The following is a 22948-nucleotide window of genomic DNA, read 5'->3' on the forward strand; positions in this document are numbered from 1 at the left end:
AATTTCACCTTGGATATCTGTTATTTCTGCATTTAATTTCAGCAAAATATTTCTAAGAAAAGTGGACTGAAATTGCTTTCACATAGAAGAAAAATAAAGATTGGTTTGGGGGACTATTTTTTTTAAACCTCCAGGGTTTCCAAATCTGAAGCACGAATGCCTTGATGTATGTACCAATTTCACTATGAAAGTGCAAATGAGTTCACCGCATCACAGTCATTAGTCAGTTTTTCCTCATCTTTCTCTCTTCCCTGTTAAAGTCACTTTTTTTCTCTGAGACTGCTGGCTTGCTATGAGGCAGGAAGCTGCAGAGAGGTGTCACTGTTCTATGAAAGAGGGACATCATTCATTTGGATACAGGTCAGAGACACGGATGAAAAAGCTAAGCCATGTAAATTTGTGTTTTTCTGTTTTTTAAACCAGTAAATAGTTTATGACATGCCACCCACTTAATGCTTAGGAGTAATCTGTATTTCTGTAAATGCTAGGGTGGATGTGGAATACACGTGACGCCTGCACGGCAACCTGAAAAGCATGAAGGAAGGGCCACTCAGACTCTATTATTTTTGGATTGACTCAGAAAAACAACAACAGTAAAGTGCTGCTGTTATATTTCATTTTTGTATCATAAAACACCACACCGCAGGAGAAGAAAGCCATTCAGATACATTATCCTTTGCATATCATGAAACTGAGGAAAGCTGGTTTTCTGTCTTAGTGTATCTCTTACCTGGAATATGAATGCTAAAGGGGTTGTTATTAACCAGTATTTCCTACCTACTTAAAATACAGTTTCTGTATTAAGCCAAAGGTGTCTCCAAAGACACTGCGTGGCACTTGTTTATGCTCATTATTTTTTTATTACAATATTACCACAATGAACTCTACTTCAGTAGGCAGCTAATCTCATTATGACAAAACATAATCAACTGCCACCAATAAGATCTGGCATGGCTCAACCACTGCCTCAAAAGGGGGAATCTAGGAAAACATCGTACACAAGGAATTTATGGGTGACTTCTAAATACACAAAAGGTTGTTAAGCATTTATTAACAAAGATGCTGTAAAGGATACAGCCAAAGCATAAAGTAACAGAAGCTGTTGCAGTAGGTCTTTTCTCCCCCCTCCATTTTGCAGATGAATAAAGTGAAAAACAGAAATGTTAAGGGACTTGCCCAAGTCAATGGCAACTGAAACCAAGACCAGAAGCTATAAATCTGGTTATAATACCCGAATTGCCCAACAACACTCCTTCCTACAGTATGTATGTTGTGACTGCTTCATGCCCTCCTACTCAACTTCAAACGTATTTATAGAAGCAAATAAGAAAAACTAAAAAAGGCGGTGGAGCATTCCCTTAGCTAATATATACAAAGCAATTCTCCCTCCCACAGGCCCTTTCTGCTTTCGCAGATTGTTTTTAAGTCACACCTACAACGTGCTTGCTGTGTTTTAGCCATTACTCACTACTGTTTATTTCCAGAAAGCATCTCACTAGTTTATCCGAATTTGGTTTCAAGCCATTTGTTGTTTGTGTGTAGGCAATCTCCTAAATTAGTTGCTTTTCAGTTCAATTTCTCGTTATAACAGATAAGTGACCTATTTATTCAGCTACAGACCAATTCCATGGTAGTATGCCTACTAAGTTATGAAGCATTTTGATGTGAACTGAACTTGTGACCTCAAAAAAAAATTCTTTACTTCGGTAAACTATTCCTAAAATAAGTTGCTTAACAATTAAAGCTATTATTGTTTATTTCAGCAAAAATCATACTAAAGGTCAGCACTAATTATTCTGACACATTTGAATAACCCTACTTAAAAAAAAAAGTCATGCTACAGATCTTTATTCCCAATTCTTGTCTCTCGATACATGGCACAAATTTACAAACCTTTTATTTATACTTTTTAAAAAATTAGTATTCCCCCCATAAGTCAATGAACAAAAGAGGCTGGATAGGGAAAAAAAAAAGTCCTATATCTATGTTTACTATAATATATTTTAGAGCATATATTTTAATTCATCGTTAACTGGAATATACTGCATTGATTTTTTTAAAAAAATATTATAAATAGAGAACTCGTTCTGGAAGCCTACTTAAAAATCCTCAGAAAGAAAATACTAGTTATTTCCTTAAAAATATTAAAATGCAAGATTTCATAAAGTAAGAGTTACTAAGTATGTTTTTTTTGTTTGTTTGTTTGCTTCTTTAACATGTATAAAATACACAGAAATGAAAATAAACTGTACTTATGTAGAAAGCAATTTCTGAAAGAACCATTTTATCCCATTAGTGGTGGGTATTTGGTTATGGGCAGTTTCAGAAATAAGCAGTTTCATTGGACAGCTCACCCTAGAGCTGCAAAGTTTTATCCATTTTGATCCTAAGTTTCACTCACAGAAAATGGGGGTCACTCAAGGAGTTTGTCAATATGAACCTTGCATGCACAAAGTTAGGTACCATCAGTCTGAGAAGAAATATTGATACTGTTCAATAGGTGAAGTGGCAGAATCTCCATGTTAACTGCTTAGATTATAGGCATCAAAGAACTTAAGTCATACCTCCACCTCTGAAAACATTTGTCGTAGTAAGGAATGTTAGAAAGCATTCTTTTTATGTTAGAACTACTCCCACGTGAGAAAGGGCTGGTTTAGAAAGACAAGAAACTTATCCATCTCACAGACTTAAGACCAAGCTGTGTTCCCTATTCATGCCACCTGTGGAAGAAATGAGGTACTAGGATATGAAAATGCAGCTTTTATTTTGTTGGTCACATGTCAATATTGAACATTTATCTCAAACTAACTTCCTTTGTGATAATCCTAGCACAGTTAAGAAGCTACTTTATCTTACTACTAAGTTCACAATTTCTTTTGCACTTCAGAAAATACTGTTACCTAGTAGTACAATTATCACTTAATGTTAAAATTACTTCAAACAGAACAATTTAAGAAGAACAAATAAATGTCTTGGTAAAGACACAAAAATAATGTTGTGTTTTGTGATGGGATCTGTTAAGAAAGCCCTAAGTAACTATACCAATAAAACTTTTTGGATTTTTAATCTTCCTGTATTTTAATATTTTAATAAAACTGTAGACACCAGTATGCACACGCACAGACAAAGTCCAAACTAATTCAATTTCTCTGGAGAACATGCAAACCAGTTTATTTGCACTTCTTAAAAAATAAATAAATCCAAAGACACTGCCTGTAACACACAAGTATACCCACCAGCGATGTCAAACCTTCATTGTCAACAACCCAGTCTTCCTTTTCAGCTAGCCTCTTTATATCTGTAAGACAGAGAAAGAAAAAAAAAAAAAAGAGGTATTCATGTTCATTATTAAAAACTCCTTGAACTTGAAAAGATAAACCACAGACATTGGGACTGCAATGACTAGACATACAAGCAAATAGCACTAAAAGCTTCAAAGCTTTCAGCCTTCTCAAATGACTAAGAACGGAACACGTACATGGTATGCTGGTGACACCACACTGAGAAGCATATCTGTGATACATGGCAAGAGTTGCATGAAGCCCACCTTTTACTGGAAAGCTTAATATTAAAGGAATATTGTCAAGGCTCTGGGTTTGTTTTTATTTTCTAAGTTCTTAATCAGAATATAAAATAATTCATTTAAGAACTGAAGTCACTGATCTATTATACTCCAGCTCTTAATTAAAAATGAAAGACCAACTGCTTAGTATTTTAGAAAAGATAAAAAGGACAGCATATAATTCATAATTAATAACTATAAAGAAGGCTTAGAGACACCACTTAGTGTTAAGAGTCCATGGTGCTGGACCATTCATGAAAATGCTTGAAAGCATATGCAAAAAACTATCTTCTACTACCCAAAAGGTTTCAATTTCTACAGGTTTACTGAAGCTAAGAAGGAGCCAAGACAGGATGTGAATCCAAACCTGTTGTTCTGTGAACAAAAGTCCTCTGTGGATGCACTTATTCAGCAACACTTTTTTTTTTCTTTTTCTTTTTTTCTTTTTTTCTTAATTGACAAACATGAATGAGATAAACTGTGCGCACTTCATGGGGGCTTTGGCATACATTCTCTTACATAAATTGCTCTTCAGAACTGTCTGTATATCATGAAACTCCCTTTTAAATGGGAAATGATTTTGGTGAATTTCTCCTTTGAGCCCAAGAAAAGAGGGTAACTAACGCATGCTGAATGTATCTACATTACTCTTGGTGCTCTAATTAGCTAGATGAAAAAGCTTGAGCACGGTGTTATACCCTGCAATACTACATCTCATGGAAACAGTCTTATTGATGAAAAAAGTTATTAGGGGACTGCACAGAATAAATACTCTGTTCATTTCCCTATTTAGTAAATCTCTTATTGAACTGATATTCTTGCAGGCCTTTAGATTGTGCTGGTCAGCCTCCGCATGCTTTTGTGGCCGTTCATTTTTGCAACCTGTTCTGAGCTAGCACAAATACAAAACCAAAAACAAACCAAACCAAAAAACAAAATAAATAAAACCCAAAAAACTAATTTCACTGAAACCCTCCATCAAATTCCAGTCAAATACATTGATGTAAACCCCCTGTCTGGTCTGGCAGTCACATGCATGTATTCTGGCTCTCATGACCTTTATGACCAGTGATCACGCAGTAAGACGGAAAGAACAGAGGTCTTTCTCAGGGCCAGCATGAGTACACTGCATTTATCCGAAGACAACAAGAAAAACCTGTGTGTGGGCAGATTTGTCCTATTTAAATAGCTAATGGTAGTGAGCTCTATTAAAAATTTTAACTGATCTGAATGCCTCTACCAACTTACAACGTGTAGTAAGAGATGAGACTGAGCTTTACATTGCCAGTCTACGGAGCTCACATTTCAGAGAGATTATAGAGGGGGATTCAAGTCCAGTGGGAACCTCTTTCACTAATATAATACAGATATAAATATATCTGACATCCATTTACATAGCTCCATGAAAATATCCATTAATTGTTCTTTTGCTGGTTCCCTAAAGACAACAGTTTCTTCAAGGGCCCAATTAATCCAGTCCTGTTCAGAAAAATGATCTAAACACACTTAACATAAGCAATTTTGCCTAGACTGGTAAAGAACAAAAGAAGGCACCCGTAGATAAGTCACCCAGTGCAACAAAATGAAATGAGAGTTGTAATAGAGGCATGTATCTTCACTCTTTCTCTGGTTGATGCTCTGGCAAATGCATAGGACTGTTTCACTAACAGGGAATATAAGAAGCAATCAAGAAAGGCAGTTATAATTGGCTAGATAAAAAAAGATACATTAGCCAGCCAATATAAAATACCAAATGTTAAGGGATCTGATCTCTTTTAATTCAAGACACGGAAGGATGAATAAAGATGTTTAGACCAAACAGAGAATCATTCCTACACAGATTGGTGAATCTGCATTATCAAAAATCTAAGTTAGAGACTACTGCTAGAATTTTTCCTCCACTGAAGTTAAGTGGCCAGCAATCAGGACATAAACAGAAATACTGTATCTGAACAAAGGACTGGGCTACTCTGATGATGCAATAAGTAGGCAAAACTAGTAAGATAACAGGCTTTTTGACGTAGTGCTACATGATTAATCACATATCTGAGTTCTCTGTACCACACTGGGGAAACTAGGTGAATAGAGACTATAGAGAACTGATTTCTTCATATATCAAGCAAAAGCTGTGGTAAATCCTTTTCGTACAGAGTTTTAAAGAGACAAGACAATCTCTGCACTTGTATGGACAACAAGCTTGGTATTAATGCAGGAAAACTAATGTTAATGCTGAAATGGGATTTAATCAAAGAATTAATAGACAAGAATAGAATTCATATCGACATTATATCAAATAAACAACAGAGACTTTGTCATTTGTTGTCAATGAAAGTTTAAAAACATAATTAATGTAGCCACCTACATTTAACACACTTAAGGCTTGAGTAAAATACTTAGCTTCATGTCAGCCCACAAAATAATGATGAATCATATCAAAGATTAAAAAATGATTAAACTGAAAGAGTCACTTTTTTTTTATTTATATTGAGACCAATTAGTATTTTTGGGGAAAAATAGAACTATTGAACTTCCCTGAATTTTAAGAGGGAGAATTATTTCTGGAAGATTTACTTCATTCAAATTCAAGTTTCAGGATATGGTAAGATGAATGGCCTCTGATGCACATAGAATCACGTTAGGTTTAGAGAACGTGCTATTGGCCTTTACAATCCAGACATTTTTGGGAAAAGCTATGTACACAGAAGGAGGCACAAGGATAACAGTGTTAGCAAAAGGCCTTGGAAAAACAAAATAAAACAAAACACACAACTAAAATATTCCATAAAGGGTTGTTGGCGTTTCTGGGGAGGTGGTGTGAAGTGTTGGGGATTTTGGTGTGAGGGGTATTGCCGATTTAATTCGTCACTTCACAGAAGAACTCAAAAAAGAAAAGCTACATGATGAGATAAATCACTGTTTCAACCAAGAGAAGATGGATCTAAACTGCTGTAACAGTTACGATTAAGAGAAGAAAAGATTCAGAATACAGAATGTTCTCTGAACCATGAAATGTTTCAGTAATTCTTGGGAGATATACTACAGAACTCAGAGGAGTCCACTGCCCCTTCAATATCTTAAACATCATTATCATCCAGAACATGGTTTGGCATAGTTGGAGAGGAAAGAGAGGAAAGGAGAGAAGAGGAGAGAAATGAGAGAAAGAAAAAAAAAAAAAAAAAGGAAAAAACAAAGCAAAACAACAAACAAAAACAGAAAGATCTGCAGCCTTTTCTTACCTTCAGCTGTATGTTGTAAGGTCACTATAATGCAACGTACACGAAGATCCAAAATAAGATCCTGGATGATCTGAAGCATATCATTGGGTATCTCAAGTGCAGTAAGAGACTCAGAACTAAGCCTGAAAAGAATTAAAAAAATAAACAACTGAATTTTAAATCCGTGTAAGTTTTTTTTAGCAGATAAACTACATTAAATTTTTGTAAAATCTTCTCAATATGTGAATACAGTAGCTCCATCCACAGTAAGTCTTTGACAACTGGTTACCCTGGTGAGAAAAGTTTACTTTTTTACTTAATTCAGAAGCATGCAAATACGTACTTTTTTTTTCCCCCTGTAATGTTACAATAATGTCATCATACAAACATGCCTACTTTTCCCACTGTCCTCTTGCACTTTCCTACCTGCCTTCCTTCATCCATCTTATCTTATAATCTAAAAATAATCCTTCTGGAGCAGAGGTAGCTCTTTTGCTGTGTTTATATGAATGTCTAGATCAACTCCTAGGTCTACAACTGGGTTTATGAGGCATCGTCTACCTGTATTAAACAACAAGGTGCAATAAAAAGTTATGTGGCCATGTGGCAGATCACAATGGTACACATGTTTAAGGGACCAAAAATACAGCTACTGCTGAACAATGAATGAATTTGTTGACTGTTTTGTTCTGAACCGGGACTGGGCTCAATCACCAAGTTTTGTAGCAGAGGATGGAAAGATTCATTTCTACTTTCCCCTTTAGAAAAAGCAACACAATAGCTGCTTAGAAGGAATTTCATTTCAGCTTTTGACTAAAAGATTGTTGTTAGTCAGACTTTAGTTAGGGGCACAAAGTGAGGTTTATTGTTTGTTTCCATCCTCTTGAATACATAAGCAAAGACAATTCAAATGCAGTCATTGCTGTTTCCTGTACTGCTAATACTGAGCAAAGCACAGGTACCAGAAATTGCCAAAAAACAGCAGTAGGAAGGCACAAACAAATACGTTCGAGTAATAAGTGGAACACTTCTAGCCATCCACCTGCAAACTCTATTTTTTTACTCCTGGTGTTGGTCATAATCCATAAAAACAGCACCATTAATTGCTAACTACATTCCAACTCCACAGTTTTAACTCTAAAAATGTTATTCAGATCCCGACTGCTATCAGCTCAGCATAACTACTGAATCAATAGATTACATAAATCTGCATTATCTCAGTCATGCAGAAAACACAGGACGTAAACAGCCATCTGTGAGAAATTTAAGTGACTTCAGGCTGCATAAAAGTCCTGTACTTGGAGTCGACTGCATTCCCAAAAGAGCGCACAGCTTTACCTCACACAACTTATCCTAACATACACATCTTTCTAATCCCTATAATGAGGCCAAAGTCTTGCAGGAGATGGCTTCACTTTATTGCTGAGCTCTCATTTATCCTTTGGAACCTACTGCTTACACCAGGCAATGACAGAGTGGGATACAAGGCAAAAAAGCATGTAACCACCTCACTGTAAGCTCTCTGATGTATATAAACAAATAGAAAAATTAAGATACAAGCACTAATTTGGGAAATGACTAATCCCATCATGTGCTTCTTGATGACTAGATGTTGGGAATTACAAAAATAAGACATAAGTCATCATATAACTTTGCGACAAGTAAAGTTTATATGTAATGTGTAGACTATTCGTGAGAGCAGTCCAACTTCTTTACTGGTGAGAGTCGCAAGAATTAATTAGATTGTCAAAGAACGCCGGAGCTTGAAACGAAGACCTGCAGTACTTGCAAAAATTTAAGATTTGGTCATCACTGATTGGTACCATATCGTGGTATGTTCAGTCCCTCTTGTCCAGATTGCCCCTCTTCTCTACTTTTGACTGCTTTCTTTGCATTAAGCCCTAGCTCACTCCTGTTAAGAGCACTAACAACATGAGGTGGTGAAAAGAATGGGAAGAAGAGACAGTTTCCCAGATTTCAGTTCTGGTACTCATTACCAGGGCAGTAGCCAGAAAGAATGATGAGAATACCTAGAAAAGAGCCTTCACATATCTTATAACCTTATACTGGATCATATCTCAGATGGCAGGACTCTGACACACAACCAACCTTCAGACAATCTGTTGGTCAAATTGCCAAGCCAGTGCAAGTGGTAAATACTAGATTTTTATAATTTGAGTGTAATTGGATTACTTTTCATAAATTGGCAACACGCATGCTGAAGCCTGTTCCCTCACCCCTTTATGTATTTTTCATCCAATGCCAAGTCCATTCCTTATTAAACTGGAAGCTTTCCATAAACTTCAGCCAGAGTAATAAACTTCAACCATCCAGAAAAAAAAAAATAAATCCATGTGAAATTCAGATAATGTAACTGACAACAGACTTCTGCAAAGTGTTAAACAGACTTAACAACAGGTGCATATCATTGTTAGCTCCATCTGCAGTAAGAGTTAAATACATGTGAATTAACATATGAGTAAGAGTTAACTACACCCTTTCTCTTCATCACCTGTGTTTTGCTTGTTATTTACTTTGAATAGTAAAGTAATTAAGTAAGAAAGTAAGTAAGAAATATGCTATCAAATCCACGTTATTACTTGAATTTCCAAATGATAATGATGATGCATATACCCTCCATGGACAAATGGAAGGAAATTCCATGTATTTTTTGAGACATTTTGTAATTGATGACATGCACATCACTAAGTTTATAAACAAACATAATTATAAGCAGAATGACATTGTAAGCAGGAGCATCACCTTTCGTAAAACAACTGCGAAAGCAAATTGTGATTTGAAAATGATACTATACTGAGAGGCATGTTATTTTTATCTATTTTGGCAGAGATGGGAAGATATGTAGTAAATAAAGCTAATAATAGCAAAGCTGCCTACCTAATTTTACCCTAAAGAATCAAATCCCATTTCATTCATGGAGCTTCTATGCTGTGCCATGCAAATCATTTATTCAACCCTTTCCTAAGGTGGTCTAGGAAAAAATGAATATATCATTTGTAATAAGCACGTATCATGAGACATCACAAATTAAACTTGCTTGCAGAATCCTAAATCTGCCCTAAGCTATTTTTCATGATTGTATTTCTGAAAGCATTAACATTCTCAGTACGCAAGAGTATTTAATGAAACAAACAAAACAATTTGTGTTAGAACATACACATTCCAGGAATAGCATCATATTGTAGGTCAACAGCTCCATTTACCTTACTGTCTGGATAACATGTGTTAGCCACTGGCCAGAAAGTTCAGTTTTCATCTCCCAGCCACCATACTGCCTTGATTCTCCTTCTCTGAGACTGAATGGAAGTAAAGCTCCACGGATAAGTTTCACCAGAGAGTGCATCACTTCTTGAATCATTTTCTGAATCAGAATAAGGAAAAGAAAAATCGAGCTCTATCAGTATGCTTAAGAAGTTAAACTATATATTTGCTATACTTGCTATACACTTGCTATACTTGCTAGACACAATATCTTGTAACATATGATTTACAGGAGGTTCCATATGACAGAGAGCATGGAAGGATGAGGTATAAGGGCACAAAGATGATTTAAGAAATCTGATTTTCAAGGTGGTGATGCTAAAACATCCTGGTATGAAAGGCAACTGAAAGAAAGCAACGTTTACTCCCCATAACTTACCTTGAAATCATTTTGTCTTTGCCTAGCGTTTTTCTTCGATCTTTCCATTTGGCCAGATTTTTCAGCAGTCTTGTGAAAATGAGAAAATTGAAAAGTGTAAGTATCTCATAACCACTGTTAAAATAATTCTGAAAAAGGGGGGTTTCAAAGTGAAGAAGTGAAAACCGAACACTGAGTTTATGATGTAATTATAAAAACTAACTCATGCCATCTGAATAGGCAGACTATATATACCAGTAAACTTTACTTACAGTAGATCAGTGTGCAAACGTTTTATTCTGAGGAACAATATGTATTTAAGACAAAGCTGGAGACAAATGTAAGAGTAGCTCAAATATCAACTTCATGAAGTCAACGTATTCTCATTACAATATTAATGAGAGCTAAACATATATAGTCTAATTGTGCATCAAGTTTGTATGAAGAAACTATTTTCTCAGTGTGGAAGGTGTCCAGAGAAAGGCATCAATATGAAGTGACAGACACTTTTTGGAATGAGTGCAATTTGGAATTACAACATGGATAGGGGATTTTTAAATCATTATTATTATTTTATATTATTTTGTGTGCGTGTGGTTTTAAGAGCAGCATTTTGTTGAAAAAGCCCTTGAAATAATTCAACTAACTGTAAAAGAGAGTCTGCAAAATAATCATCAGCTTAATGGACAGTTCACATTTTTGAGAACTGAGGAACGTGAGTACGCTTTGCATGAGACAGTTACAGTTGAAGAAAAACATGGTTTGACTAATAGTCTTCCTGTTTGTAGTTCCAACCTTCTGTGGAGTCTACTGAGAACACAAAGCAAATTGTACCGAAAAAGTTATTTAAAATACTGTGTTAAGCGCAGATAATAGAATTTTATAGTTAGAAAATCTCCTGTTTAATGTATGTACAGCAACATCTACTGGACAAGAAGTGCAATAACATGACAACAGTTTATTCTCAGAGACTACGTTTACTTTCAAGTCATTAACTTGAAATTGCTGTATTTTTTGAATTCCATCTCTAGCAAAAGTGTTTCACATTTTTAGGATAAAATACATCTTTTGAAATGATCACAACTTAGAAAAAAGAACTAAAACTGCTCAACCATTCTGGAAAATAGATAGGTATGAAACTGTTGTACTTTAAAGCTGACTTGCAGAGTTTCAGACAAGGAGAACAAAACTTTAGAATTACTTCTATGTATAATAACCACTTCTCTCTTTAATGCCTTAAAAAAGAAAAGAAGCAGTATTCCTTTAAACCTCAGGTATCAAGTTAAAATTCACACCGTTTTGCAGCTGGATTAAAGAACAAGAAAAAGTTCAGAGATCTTTGATATCTTTCTTTTCTTAGTGGTTTGCTGAAGACCAATCTTAAACCTTTCCTGCACAGACAGACCAAAACTATTTTGTGGTAAAACCAACGGTTACTACTCACATATGCTACTTCACCTAGAGTGATTCAAAGAACTACACTTTTTAAACTGTTGAAAATATCACGTAAATCTTTAACTGACAATATTTTAAGGCATAGAAGCTAACCTTTCAGAAGCAAAAAGCACACCCCCCCCCCAAACCCAAAAAACCCTACAAACCGAACAAGAAAAAATAAATACAGCTTGTTATTTATAAGTGGGGATTTTCTTTCCCCATTTTTACAATGCCTTGTGCACTTGCTCAAGTTAACTGAAATGACTGTCTATGCCATTTTCACAGGACTTTTCTCACAAAATAGTAGCGTGTCACTTTGCTTCCAGAATGACAACAAACAGCAAGTAACACAGTTAATAAATTTCTTACAGGTCAAATAAAATCTGTATGGTCTCTTATAGAAAAACATACACATCTTGAATGTATAAATCTAAAACATATGAAGCTTTGAATGAGACATGGTGACACATTCTTGGGTGCTCTAGAAGTTTTCTAGCTTGTGCCACACTGTCCTCTCTGTCACTGTCTGTTGATTTATGGCATGCAGACACTCAAAAGGACACAGTTCCTCCTCTCTTCCCTAAGAACTTGGAGGGTCTTCCATACTGATCAACAGACCAGAAGATACCAAGCATATGGGGGGTTAACGTCTTACAAGCTCAGAATCTGTCCCAACAGAAGAAAAGTACAGGTACCTTGCAGACTAATGGGAAAACTACCTCCTCCTTTTCTTTTTTTCTCTCTTTTTTTTTTTTTAATAATTAATAAGGAAACAATGTTTTGATTAAACCCAACATAAGATCATTGCATTTTCCACTTGCAGTCACTCTCAAGAGCAAAATTTCCTCAACCTCATTTACAATTCAAGTCTCAGTTTCTCTAGAAACTGCTTTCCTTTTCATTGTAGTCAGAGAAAGAAAATCACAATAACTTAAATTTGTAAAGTCTAATTTCCAATAGTATTGTGATCAAATATGAAAGCTGTCATTTCCCTTACAAAATAACTTTTGTGAAAGCTAACAGTACCAAGATTTATTCTTGATTCTACCTCCTTCACAGAATGGCATGAGTAAATGTAGTATCTTTCTTTTGATTTTATCATGTGAAATGAAGATTATGAATAGAATCTATTTCACTAGGGCTGCTAGGAGCTTTATATTGTGTTTGACATAGTACCTATAGTACCTATCAGTATCATCATATGAAAACATTGCACTGGATATCAGACAGTGACAACAAATAGAACTGACAGCTTGAGAAATTAATTCTTCAGTTAGAGAAAAGGGAAAACAGCAAAACAAGCATCTAAATTGCCTTTACACAATTTGTTTTGTTTTCTACTAAATCTGCGAAGAATAGTAGTTAGCTGTCACTGTAGTTCTATTTCAGGGATTATTTTCTAGTGGAATAGTGTAATTGTGATGACTTAGGGTTGTAAGCATAGCAGGACACTGTAAGCATGACAAGATTTTATCTCAACTGATGAAACGATATTGCCACCATTAAACAGAGAAGTTTTAGATGCACAAACCTTTACGCTTAACTATAGAAATACAGAAACTTTAATAAAGAGAAGCTGATATGAATAATGCACGTTGAAAAGCTTGCTTATTTTCTGCCTGTTTCGTAGTAACCCAACTGACGCTACATCTACTTGCAGACCTTGCCTTCAGAGTTTTCTAGGATCCAGAATGAGCACGTTCAACCTGCAGCCACAAGACTTTGCAGTGATTAAATGTGAATTAGTGCCCTGTAATCTGTTGATGGAACAGGGCACTACCTCTCACTGTGCTTAAATCATGTGTTTGTCTTTGTCAGATTCGCACCTCGGGAATATCCCATCACTACAGATCTCCTTCTGGAGAAAGAACAGCACAGCTTGAGGACCAGAAGCAAACTCTCTATAAAACATATTCTGTGACCAACTTTTAACAACAACACAAAAACAAAAGGTATTATATTCATCTGTTAATGATTATGATGGTAAACAGTATACTACCCATACCAAGTTAATTCTGAAATGTGTCCTTTTCAAATGTGTTAATAGTGTGCACATAGAAATGGCACATGATGGCATGAATTGTTACTTTTTTTTGTTGTTTGTTTAATACTTTCTGCATCTTGGAGTATCATCATTCTATTTACAGAATTTGTAGAAAACAGATCACTTCAGCAAAGACTAGGCGCACAGGTGACTGCAGCTGACTACTTTCAGACTAGACTCCCTGTAGCATTTCTGTGTACAGTGCTCGTCTTGGTCATTTTACAACTCTGGCGTTGAACCTATCTTCACTTCCAAATTCTTAAAGCTCAAGAAATGAGTACTTCCGTTCCAAAGAAATGAAGCTTTTTTTTTTTTTTTCCTCTATGACTTTGTCTCTTACATATCTCTATCCTTCAGCCAATTTGCTATTTCTTCAAGATCACCAAAGAAGGGCAGCTGGTGACCTACGATCAAGAGGTGAAACTACACAGATGTTGACTCCAGCATCTGGAACACACACACAGGCAGAATTCTAAGTAATTCCAGTGTATGCTTTCATTCTTTTAAAAATAAAGAACCTCACTTCTATAGGCTAGTATTACCAGACAAGCTAGATGTCACCATTTGTAATAGACCAAAGGTAGCATCTCTCAAATGTGTAAAAGTTTACAAATTGTTTTATAAACCCCTCAGATTAAAAAAAATCCAGTCACTTCTTCCAGTGAAATATAACACTTCAAACCTAATTATTATGGAACTTTGTTATTTAGAAGTCATTTATATACAAGAATCCATACCTCACTGAATAAACTTCCATTCACATAAGAAATCCAGAGCTTCCAGAAGTTGGGCAGCTGACTCACAACAAGTTTTGTCAACTTTTCAACAAACACAACTTGCTGAGGTGCTTTGTATCGCCAGGCTAAAAAGGGGGAAAATAAAAGAGGGGGGGAGGGAGAGGAAGCAAAAAAAAAAGAACTTTGCATTAATAATAAAATATATAAAATAATAAAATAGGTTTGCTGTTGCCTTGTATTACACAAATGATTATACAGTATGGATATAAAACCTTTCAGGTAGGAGTGGAAAAATTTAACAGCCTGGTCCATATATATGCAAATAATTGGTACACATGCAAGTTCTTTCTTATTTTCTCATATGCTTACAAGGTGCCAGCACTATGACAGAATGTACAGACAATTCACCAAACAATCCATTCAACTGGTCTTCTGTCTTCAAACCACTAAACGTTACGGTATCATAAAACCAATCAAGACCTTCAAAGTTTCAGATGATGAGGTGGTGATGCTAAAGAATTAGGGCTGCTAGGACGGGTTTGGTAAAGGTAAACAATGGCAATGGGAAGATCTGCTTAATTTCTAGCTCAAAGAATTTTCCATTGTGGCCTGAGGAAAGTTGCCAACCTCTCATCTTCATTTCCATTTGTTTGCGAAAATCTTTTCTCTGGAAAACAGGGAAGATTCCAATACTGTTGTTCAAACTCAATAAATGTAGCACTAAGTATATACCGAGAGTCTTGGATGAAGAACACAATCAGAATTATCATATAACACTGCCACATCTCTCACTTCACCAACCTACTTACAGCCCTGCTGCACTGGCTATTAAAACAAAATAGCTTACATTTTGGCAGCAGATAACTTTTCGCAGTTTCTTATCAAATGGGCAAAAGAGACTGGCAGAGGGAAAGTAAAGAGAAAGCTGAAAATGTGCAGAAGAAAAGTGCTGATTAATATGAAAACCAAAGGAAAATGAAATATTTCTGTAAAACCATCCACCATCTCCACAGAACCTTTCTTGATAATGATGTTTTTAGCAAACCAAGATATATAGGCAATTTTTACATGCTAAAAGACTGTTTTATTTCACCTTATTAATTAAAGTCTACTTTAGAATGTTAGGAAAATAAACAGATTTCGGAAAAGACTGTTTAAAGAGTTTTTTTTTCTTTTTTGCTGTTGTTATTATTTTTTAAACCAACCGTGATCTTTTATAAACGAAAAAATTAAAAACATGATATTACCCTACATAACTCTGGAAATGCAGATTTTTTTTTTTTGCCTTTAGCCTGCCAGAGAATATCATCCATCCATAGGAGTTCACCATTTAGGCCAAAACAGGTGCCTAATAGCACATTAGGTAACCAGCACACATTACCAGAGCCTCACTATTTTATCGTGTTAGTAGCTGGTTTTGAATCTCCTTGAATGCCTTTTGATTCTCCTTGAATCTCCATAGCATGCCTTCAGCAGCATCCATCACTAGAGGTGCAGGTCAAGTATTGGTCCACTTGTTTACTGGGTGGATAAACATCTCCACTAACCAAAGCATTCTTTTTCATCACAGCGAAAAAGTCTAGGGACTGTGGGTTAGTATTCAAGAACCCAAAAATCACATTGGAAGCCTAAATTTAGAGAGACTCTTTAGAGAGAGACTCTGACATAACTGAAGTGTAACACTCAACTCATAGTGCTGTTCCCGTTAGGAAGCATAAAAACATCGAAGTTCAAACAGCAAAACTTGTACGGTGGACACACAGATGTCAGAGCTGTGCTTTTGCCAGCTTAGTTTATGACAGTCAGAGAACTGGTCTAGACCCAGTAGCAGAAAAAGCCTTCTTACTAACATAGGCTGTGACTGTGCCAGGAAGCCGGGCCAACACTGCTATAGCAACAGAGGCTCTGTAATGCCAACAAACCAACTTCTAACCAAAAGATTTTAATTTCTCCTGGAAACCAGATCATCTTTGCCAAAAGCTCCAGTGCCAACCTAAGGTTATGACCAGGGATGTCTGTTCCTAACTATAAACACAAAATTTACTTTACGCATGATACTCTTTTCTTCCAGGAAGAATACTTCAGGCCTATTGCAGAGGCTGTCTTAGTCTCAAGTCTACAGACAGCAGATACTTCTTAGAGTAAGTTATCGCATATCATGGCAAAAGGACATTCAGGCCATAAGTAACAGCATATTTGGACTTCGTTGCTAGAGAAAGCTCCAATCTATATTAAAGATTTTCTTAAAATTTGATGAAACATTTTCTTTCATTCTATTTATTCTATTATAATCTGTGCTATAACATCCTAGAGATGAAACTAGATGAAACCAGATTTCTTGTTCAAACATTCTCGCAAACATGCACTCTAGCCAGAGCTGAATTATATTTGAATACTGCAGTTTCAAATTCAAAGCAATTTGTTCAAAAAAAAATGTCATGTACAATGACTGTCAATTACATTGTGGAGTAAAACCAAATGAAACCAAAAAAACTATGCCATTCCTCAAATTTTCTGAAAAATAAAAGGGTGCGCATACTGCCTGAAAAGAGAGTAAGTACATAATGGCATATTTGGAATGGCATCTTGTGCACAGGTATCATAAATTATTTATTTGCTTTGGATCTCCGCTCTGAGAACAGCAAGACAGCAAAGCCCTCAGCTCTTCCTAAGCATGCATTGGGCACGAGCACCTAAGGAGCAATGAACTTAAGTCAGAGGCAACTCATTCAGACTCTAGGGTCTGTGCTGGATTAGATTCCTAAGGTATTGTGGTGTTCTGATCCTCCAATTTTCCTTTGAAATTTGGTTTGAATTGCTGGTTACAGAATCTGAAAAACTTGCTGAAGACATGATCTTTTCCAGGTTGTGAAAGGTTATGGATCCATAACTAAGAATCTGAAGCCAAATATAATCAATGAAACTGAAATTGCCTTCACTAAATGTAACTATTTAAGTTGAGAGAAATGCTAAAGAAATTAAATAAAGGAAAAAAAAAAGAAACTGGACTAACTATGCTGCTTTGCTACATTGTCTGGCATGTGTATTGATAGTGTTGCAGAAACCACTTCAAAACATGCAAGTACTACATAGAAACCAAGAGCTTGTAGTAATGGTGGCACAGAACAATAAGCAATTCACTGTTTTGGTCTGTAAATACCAGGCTCTGGGCTGAGAAAGGACAAAGTTAACAGCAATACAGTAATGCAATTACTCAGTATACACATATATTTTGAAATACAAACATTCAGTTTCAAATCACAAAGTAATTTAATTTTCTCACTTGTAAAGTTACACTGTGGCACCACAAGAATGTACAATTCTTTCATTATTCTTCACTATGCTCTTGAGAGATTCCCTTCATTCTTCTTTGTGCTCGAAAAGATCAGATATTTATAGATGTTTTTTCAAGTAAGCCCACAGAGTTGGGAGAAGAGCAACATCAAAGCAGAACACAGCCAGAAAGTTCTTCATAAAAAACTGCTTTCTGCATAGCTTCAAGATCTAAACAAAACAAAATATCACACCCCCAACTGGTGTGAATGCTGAACTTTCTGAAATAAAACTATTAAAGCATTTATGTCAAAACTTACACTTCAGAGCTTCAAGCAGCTTGGTAAGAAATGACCTCTCCTGTGAAATGCATGTTTTCTGACTCCTGTGATTTCACTATTAAAAGACTCCTGTTGTTTGGACAAGGTGCACTGAAGACACTCTTGACACACAAGGGCTCTGTTGGTTGTGGACACACTGCTCAAGCTAAGTCATACACTTTTGTTTCCCCTTCTAAGCTCAGAAAATAAGGGACCCAGAACTGGATATATGAAGTCACAGAAGGAGCAAATACAAGATCTGTCTCAAACGCACACAAAAGATGTAACAACAGCAATAGGAAAGTAGGTGGTTATGTAAAGGGGGGAAAAAAATCTGATACTGTGGAAAAAAAAAATTACGAAGATTTTAGTTAATGAACTGCTTTTTAATTCTGGAAAAAAAAGCAAACAAACAAACAAACAAAAAAATCACACAAGAAACAGAAGACCCCCTTGATAAGCAACGGTAATACACAAAAAGAAAGAACACAGTTCCTAACATTAAAAACAAAACAAAACAAAACAAAACAAAACAAAAACAAACAAACAAACAAACAAAAAAACATTTGGAGTGAAGTTTCAAAATTTGCCTCTAAGACTTTGTCTTCACAGAGATCTAAGATAATCTATAGCAGCACATAATGTTAATAATGGTGACTGGAGAGATTTGCTGTCTACCAACAAACCAAAACAATAAACACACAGAATCTAGGTTTCTGTTTGTTTTTCTGACTGTGCAGCACACTGGATATAGGGAATTACAGATTTGTGTTTCCAAACAAAACAGTTGCCTACCATCATCACGGCCAGACTGAAAACTGCTGCCTCTTTTCAATGAAGCAGTTTGACTGAGGTGGCCAATTGGAGATGGACGCACGTCACTGTCCAGGTCTAACATTGGGCTGTGGATCAATGAGGTGCCTATGGAGGGGGAAGAAGAGTAGTAATAATGATTTTGCACATCAATTGACATGAAAATGCATATGGATTCAGAAGTAGTTTGGAAGTGATACAAGACTAAAGTTATCTATCAAAAACATTCTTAATCTTATTTAGACTGTTTGTTCATCCACACAAATGCTATTCAAAAACACGGCTATTGACACCCACAACAAACCCAAAACCACTTATCACGCGAAAAATGTTCTTTGGTCTGTATTTCCCAGCTTTTACAATTAAGACCCTACAATTATTTGCTTGAAAGCCATGGATAAATATGTATTTATACCATTAATGACGTGACACACACTGGCATATGACTGAATATACTTTTCAACTGCAAAGGCTTCTTGTGTCTCCAACTGAAGCAGTAAAGGGCAGAGTATTCTACTACTTCTTAGATGCTTGACCTACACAGAATTCAGGTAGTAAGAATCCACCCATCGTGAAGCAGATGAACTAATTGCTCCATATTCCTGTGCATGTCTATAAATCACCCCCTATGTACACATGGTTCAAAACACAGAATATATTTTTCAAAGAACCAGTTACTGTTTGCAAATTAATTATATTTTCTTTGAGTGTTTGTCCCTATGTAGATCACTATAAGCAAGCCCTAAACAATGATCTAACTTGGTGGAGGTGTATACTTGGAGTCTAATAAACGTTCTGGAAAACAACTTCATAATGAGAAGACCATGACGATTTTTTATTTCTGTTTTTAAATATACTAAAGCGCTGCTGGTATTTCTCTTGAAGTCTACAATGATGGTTTATGCATCTCACTTTACAGATATATTTCTGAAAGTAACCACCAAAAAGGATATCAGCACTGGCCAAGTGAGCTGTAACACATCTGAACTTGAATTAATCACAATTCATAAGGAATTCTGTAGTGAGAATCTAGGAGTTTGAGTTTATATTGCTTGATCTTTTCCATCGATACCTGCATTCACTTAAAATAACAGGAAAGCCACACAGTAAGAGCACTAATTCTAACATGACTGTATACAGGAACAAGAATAACACAAAATAAAAAGGACTTGAAGTATGTTTCTTCTGAATTTATGTTTCTGTCAGACCAGTGTTGTAGTAAAGATACACCTAGTCACTTTACTTCAACAGCCAGGATTTAAAGAACAATATTAAACACTGTGAAAATCACTGCAAACTTACAATAGATGACAGCATTGTTTTTTGCTTCTTTTTGAAAATAATTTTTCCTCCCATAATTTTTAATGGCTTTTAAACAGATTTTCCTGCGGCCTCAAGGAGGCACTGTCATTACAGAGCTGTCAGTTCCCTGCTTCATGTTATTACCATTCACACTATAAAATACCTAAATAAACAGATCTATTTGCTACATAGTGAAAAACTGCAATGGATACGTTGTGTTAATTGACTATATTTGGCCTGCATTATGAATATGTTGACTATTCAACTTCTACACCACTTATTAAAACTGGCTTATATTTATTACACCTTGAAAATTAATGAATTTTCAGCTATACGGAATCTGCTGCAATGGGCAAGTAGCACCACGGTCAATTTCTACTATAAGTTGATTTGGGAAAAGACTTCTCCCTCTGAATTAACTAAAAATATGAGAAAGGAAAAAAATAAAGCTATCAGAAGTTTTTAGAGTAGGTATGGATGCTGCAAATAGTTAATTATGAACATGTACTATGCAACTGCCCATATGACAGAGATCTGTTTAAGGTCACATATCTTCTGCATTCAGGAATTAAATGCCTTTAACTTTTAAAACATATCTTAAATGTTGTAAATTTGCAATAATTAACTTGTGTGAAAACATTCCAGCAACCGTGCAGAAAAAAGTAAAACAATGTCTTCTTTTTTTGATTAAAAAAAAAAAAAAGATGTGAGATGCATTTGGTACCTTGCAGAGATTCTACTCAAAATAAAAAGAAAATTGCATAAAAGGTTTTAAGAACTTTTACGTGTCTCCCATAGTTCTTTGGTTTCCACAAAAAGTTGTCTCTGAGATTCGTATCTGCCTTTTATTTGGTTGAAAATAAATACATGCCCAAAAATACAAATCAGAACTGTCACAGGCATTGCTAGTTAAAAAGCACATATATTTAATACGTAAAAATAAAAATGCTATTTCCACAAAAACTACATTTAGAAAAAGGCATGATACACCAAAATTTCTCTCTTTGATGTCTTCGTGTAGGAGTTATGCTCTCACCCTTCAAACACCTTGTTAATACAGGGAATTTCTTGTAAACAGATGGTATCTAAAAATGACAGTGCCAATTAAACCTCAGAATTAAGAAAAACAGACACACTTACCAAAACATCTTAATGTGAATTAGTTCAATTAAAGCCATTTGCCTGAGGTAGCTGAAAAGCTAAAAATTCTGTATTGCTGATGATATACTAACCCCACGTCGTCCAAATGGTTTATATATTCACCAGTAACAGAAAACACGTAAAGAATACTCTCTTGTTCCACCAGAAAAACCACATCATCAGTTTGCAGCCGTACCAGGAAAAGAAAGTTTAACATGAACTAATTTCTTAATTGGTTGTCTAGCATTACAAGCAAGTATAACACAGCAGCAGGGAACTACAACAGCACATATACCCTCAGGACTAATAAACATCTGGATTACATTAGCAATGCTGATCTTGCTTGCAGCCGACCAGAAGATAGCGCTTGAAGACTGCATACTAATGCATATATCTTGTGTTTAAAAAAAAAGAGAAAAAAAAGGAGTAAACTTAACAAACAATTTTTCTCCCATCCCAATTCATTCCCTCTCTGGAGCCATGAGCTTAATTTTAGCAGCATAATGTAATACAATGAATTAATATTAGTATGAACTGCAGACAATAATATTTATAAAACTAAATAAACTACCAAAATAATAATTTACTGCTTATTCATTATCTGATTTTATACTATTTCTACATTCTTAGATCCTGAATATCGCATAGCAAAAATCTCAATTTTTAAAGAAATTAACTTTCTACCTTGCTAACAGTTTTTTAGATATTGTATAAGCAAACGGTACGAAAAATAGATTCCTGGCAGACATCCGTTTTTTAACAAACGTACTGCATCTTTGAAGTCACACAAATATTTTTTCCCCCAAAATACAGCATTTACATGGAACGTATCTGTCAGTGACTACAGTGCCAAGTGTATATTTAACCAAGGAAACACAGGAAAAATAAATGTACTACATTCTCCTCTTCTACCTCGTCATGACAAGTAAGTACAAGAAGTATAATTAAATCCTTCTTACATTTACAACTGTGAAATCATGAGATCAAACAAGTTTTGAGGACCTTAATAATTGTTTTATTTTTTTCTTTTTAAAAGATTTTATTGGGTTTCAACTTTTTGCACGTATATTTTAAAGGTATGCAGAATAAAATTGAGGTTATTCAGATACCGTGTGAAATACAAACAATGCAGTGTCTTTTTTTTTCAGACCTCCCTGTTCTAGTGCACTAAGATATCACCGGAATAAGGATTTTAATAAAATACAATACAAGCACGATACTTTTTGAGGTCATTTACTTTATTTGGGTTTTCACTTTTCACCAAATTTATCAGCACTAGAGTTGCTATAGGGTATGTATATGCCTACAGTATTTATGGCTGATGTACATACTCTTTGACCCCAGCTTTTGTGCACATCATTGTCTGCATGCTCGTGGCACATAGCACGCTGCAGCCTCAGTGTAAAAGATGACTAGCGTGAAATTTGCCTAAAATACGATTTTTCCATGATCAACGATTTAAGCC

At 35.4% G+C, this 22948-nt stretch overlaps 1 protein-coding gene across 3 annotated transcripts in view; it reads right to left on the minus strand.

Moving 5' to 3' along the window:
* The window catches only part of EXOC2 (exocyst complex component 2), a 154088-nt gene that overhangs the window by 46778 nt on the left and 84362 nt on the right, over positions 1-22948 (minus strand). For all 3 annotated transcript variants that reach the window (XM_072034988.1, XM_027451693.3, XM_005022854.6), the window contains 6 exons: positions 19024-19149; positions 14636-14760; positions 10439-10507; positions 10002-10159; positions 6799-6920; positions 3237-3298 (listed from right to left, as the gene is read on the minus strand). In XM_072034988.1, coding sequence (XP_071891089.1) covers positions 3237-3298; positions 6799-6920; positions 10002-10159; positions 10439-10507; positions 14636-14760; positions 19024-19149 — 662 coding nt within the window. The remainder of the gene's footprint in view (positions 1-3236; positions 3299-6798; positions 6921-10001; positions 10160-10438; positions 10508-14635; positions 14761-19023; positions 19150-22948) is intronic.

This window comes from Anas platyrhynchos, chromosome 2 (genome assembly GCF_047663525.1).
Source record: "Anas platyrhynchos isolate ZD024472 breed Pekin duck chromosome 2, IASCAAS_PekinDuck_T2T, whole genome shotgun sequence".
In the NCBI taxonomy this organism is placed as follows: domain Eukaryota; kingdom Metazoa; phylum Chordata; class Aves; order Anseriformes; family Anatidae; genus Anas; species Anas platyrhynchos.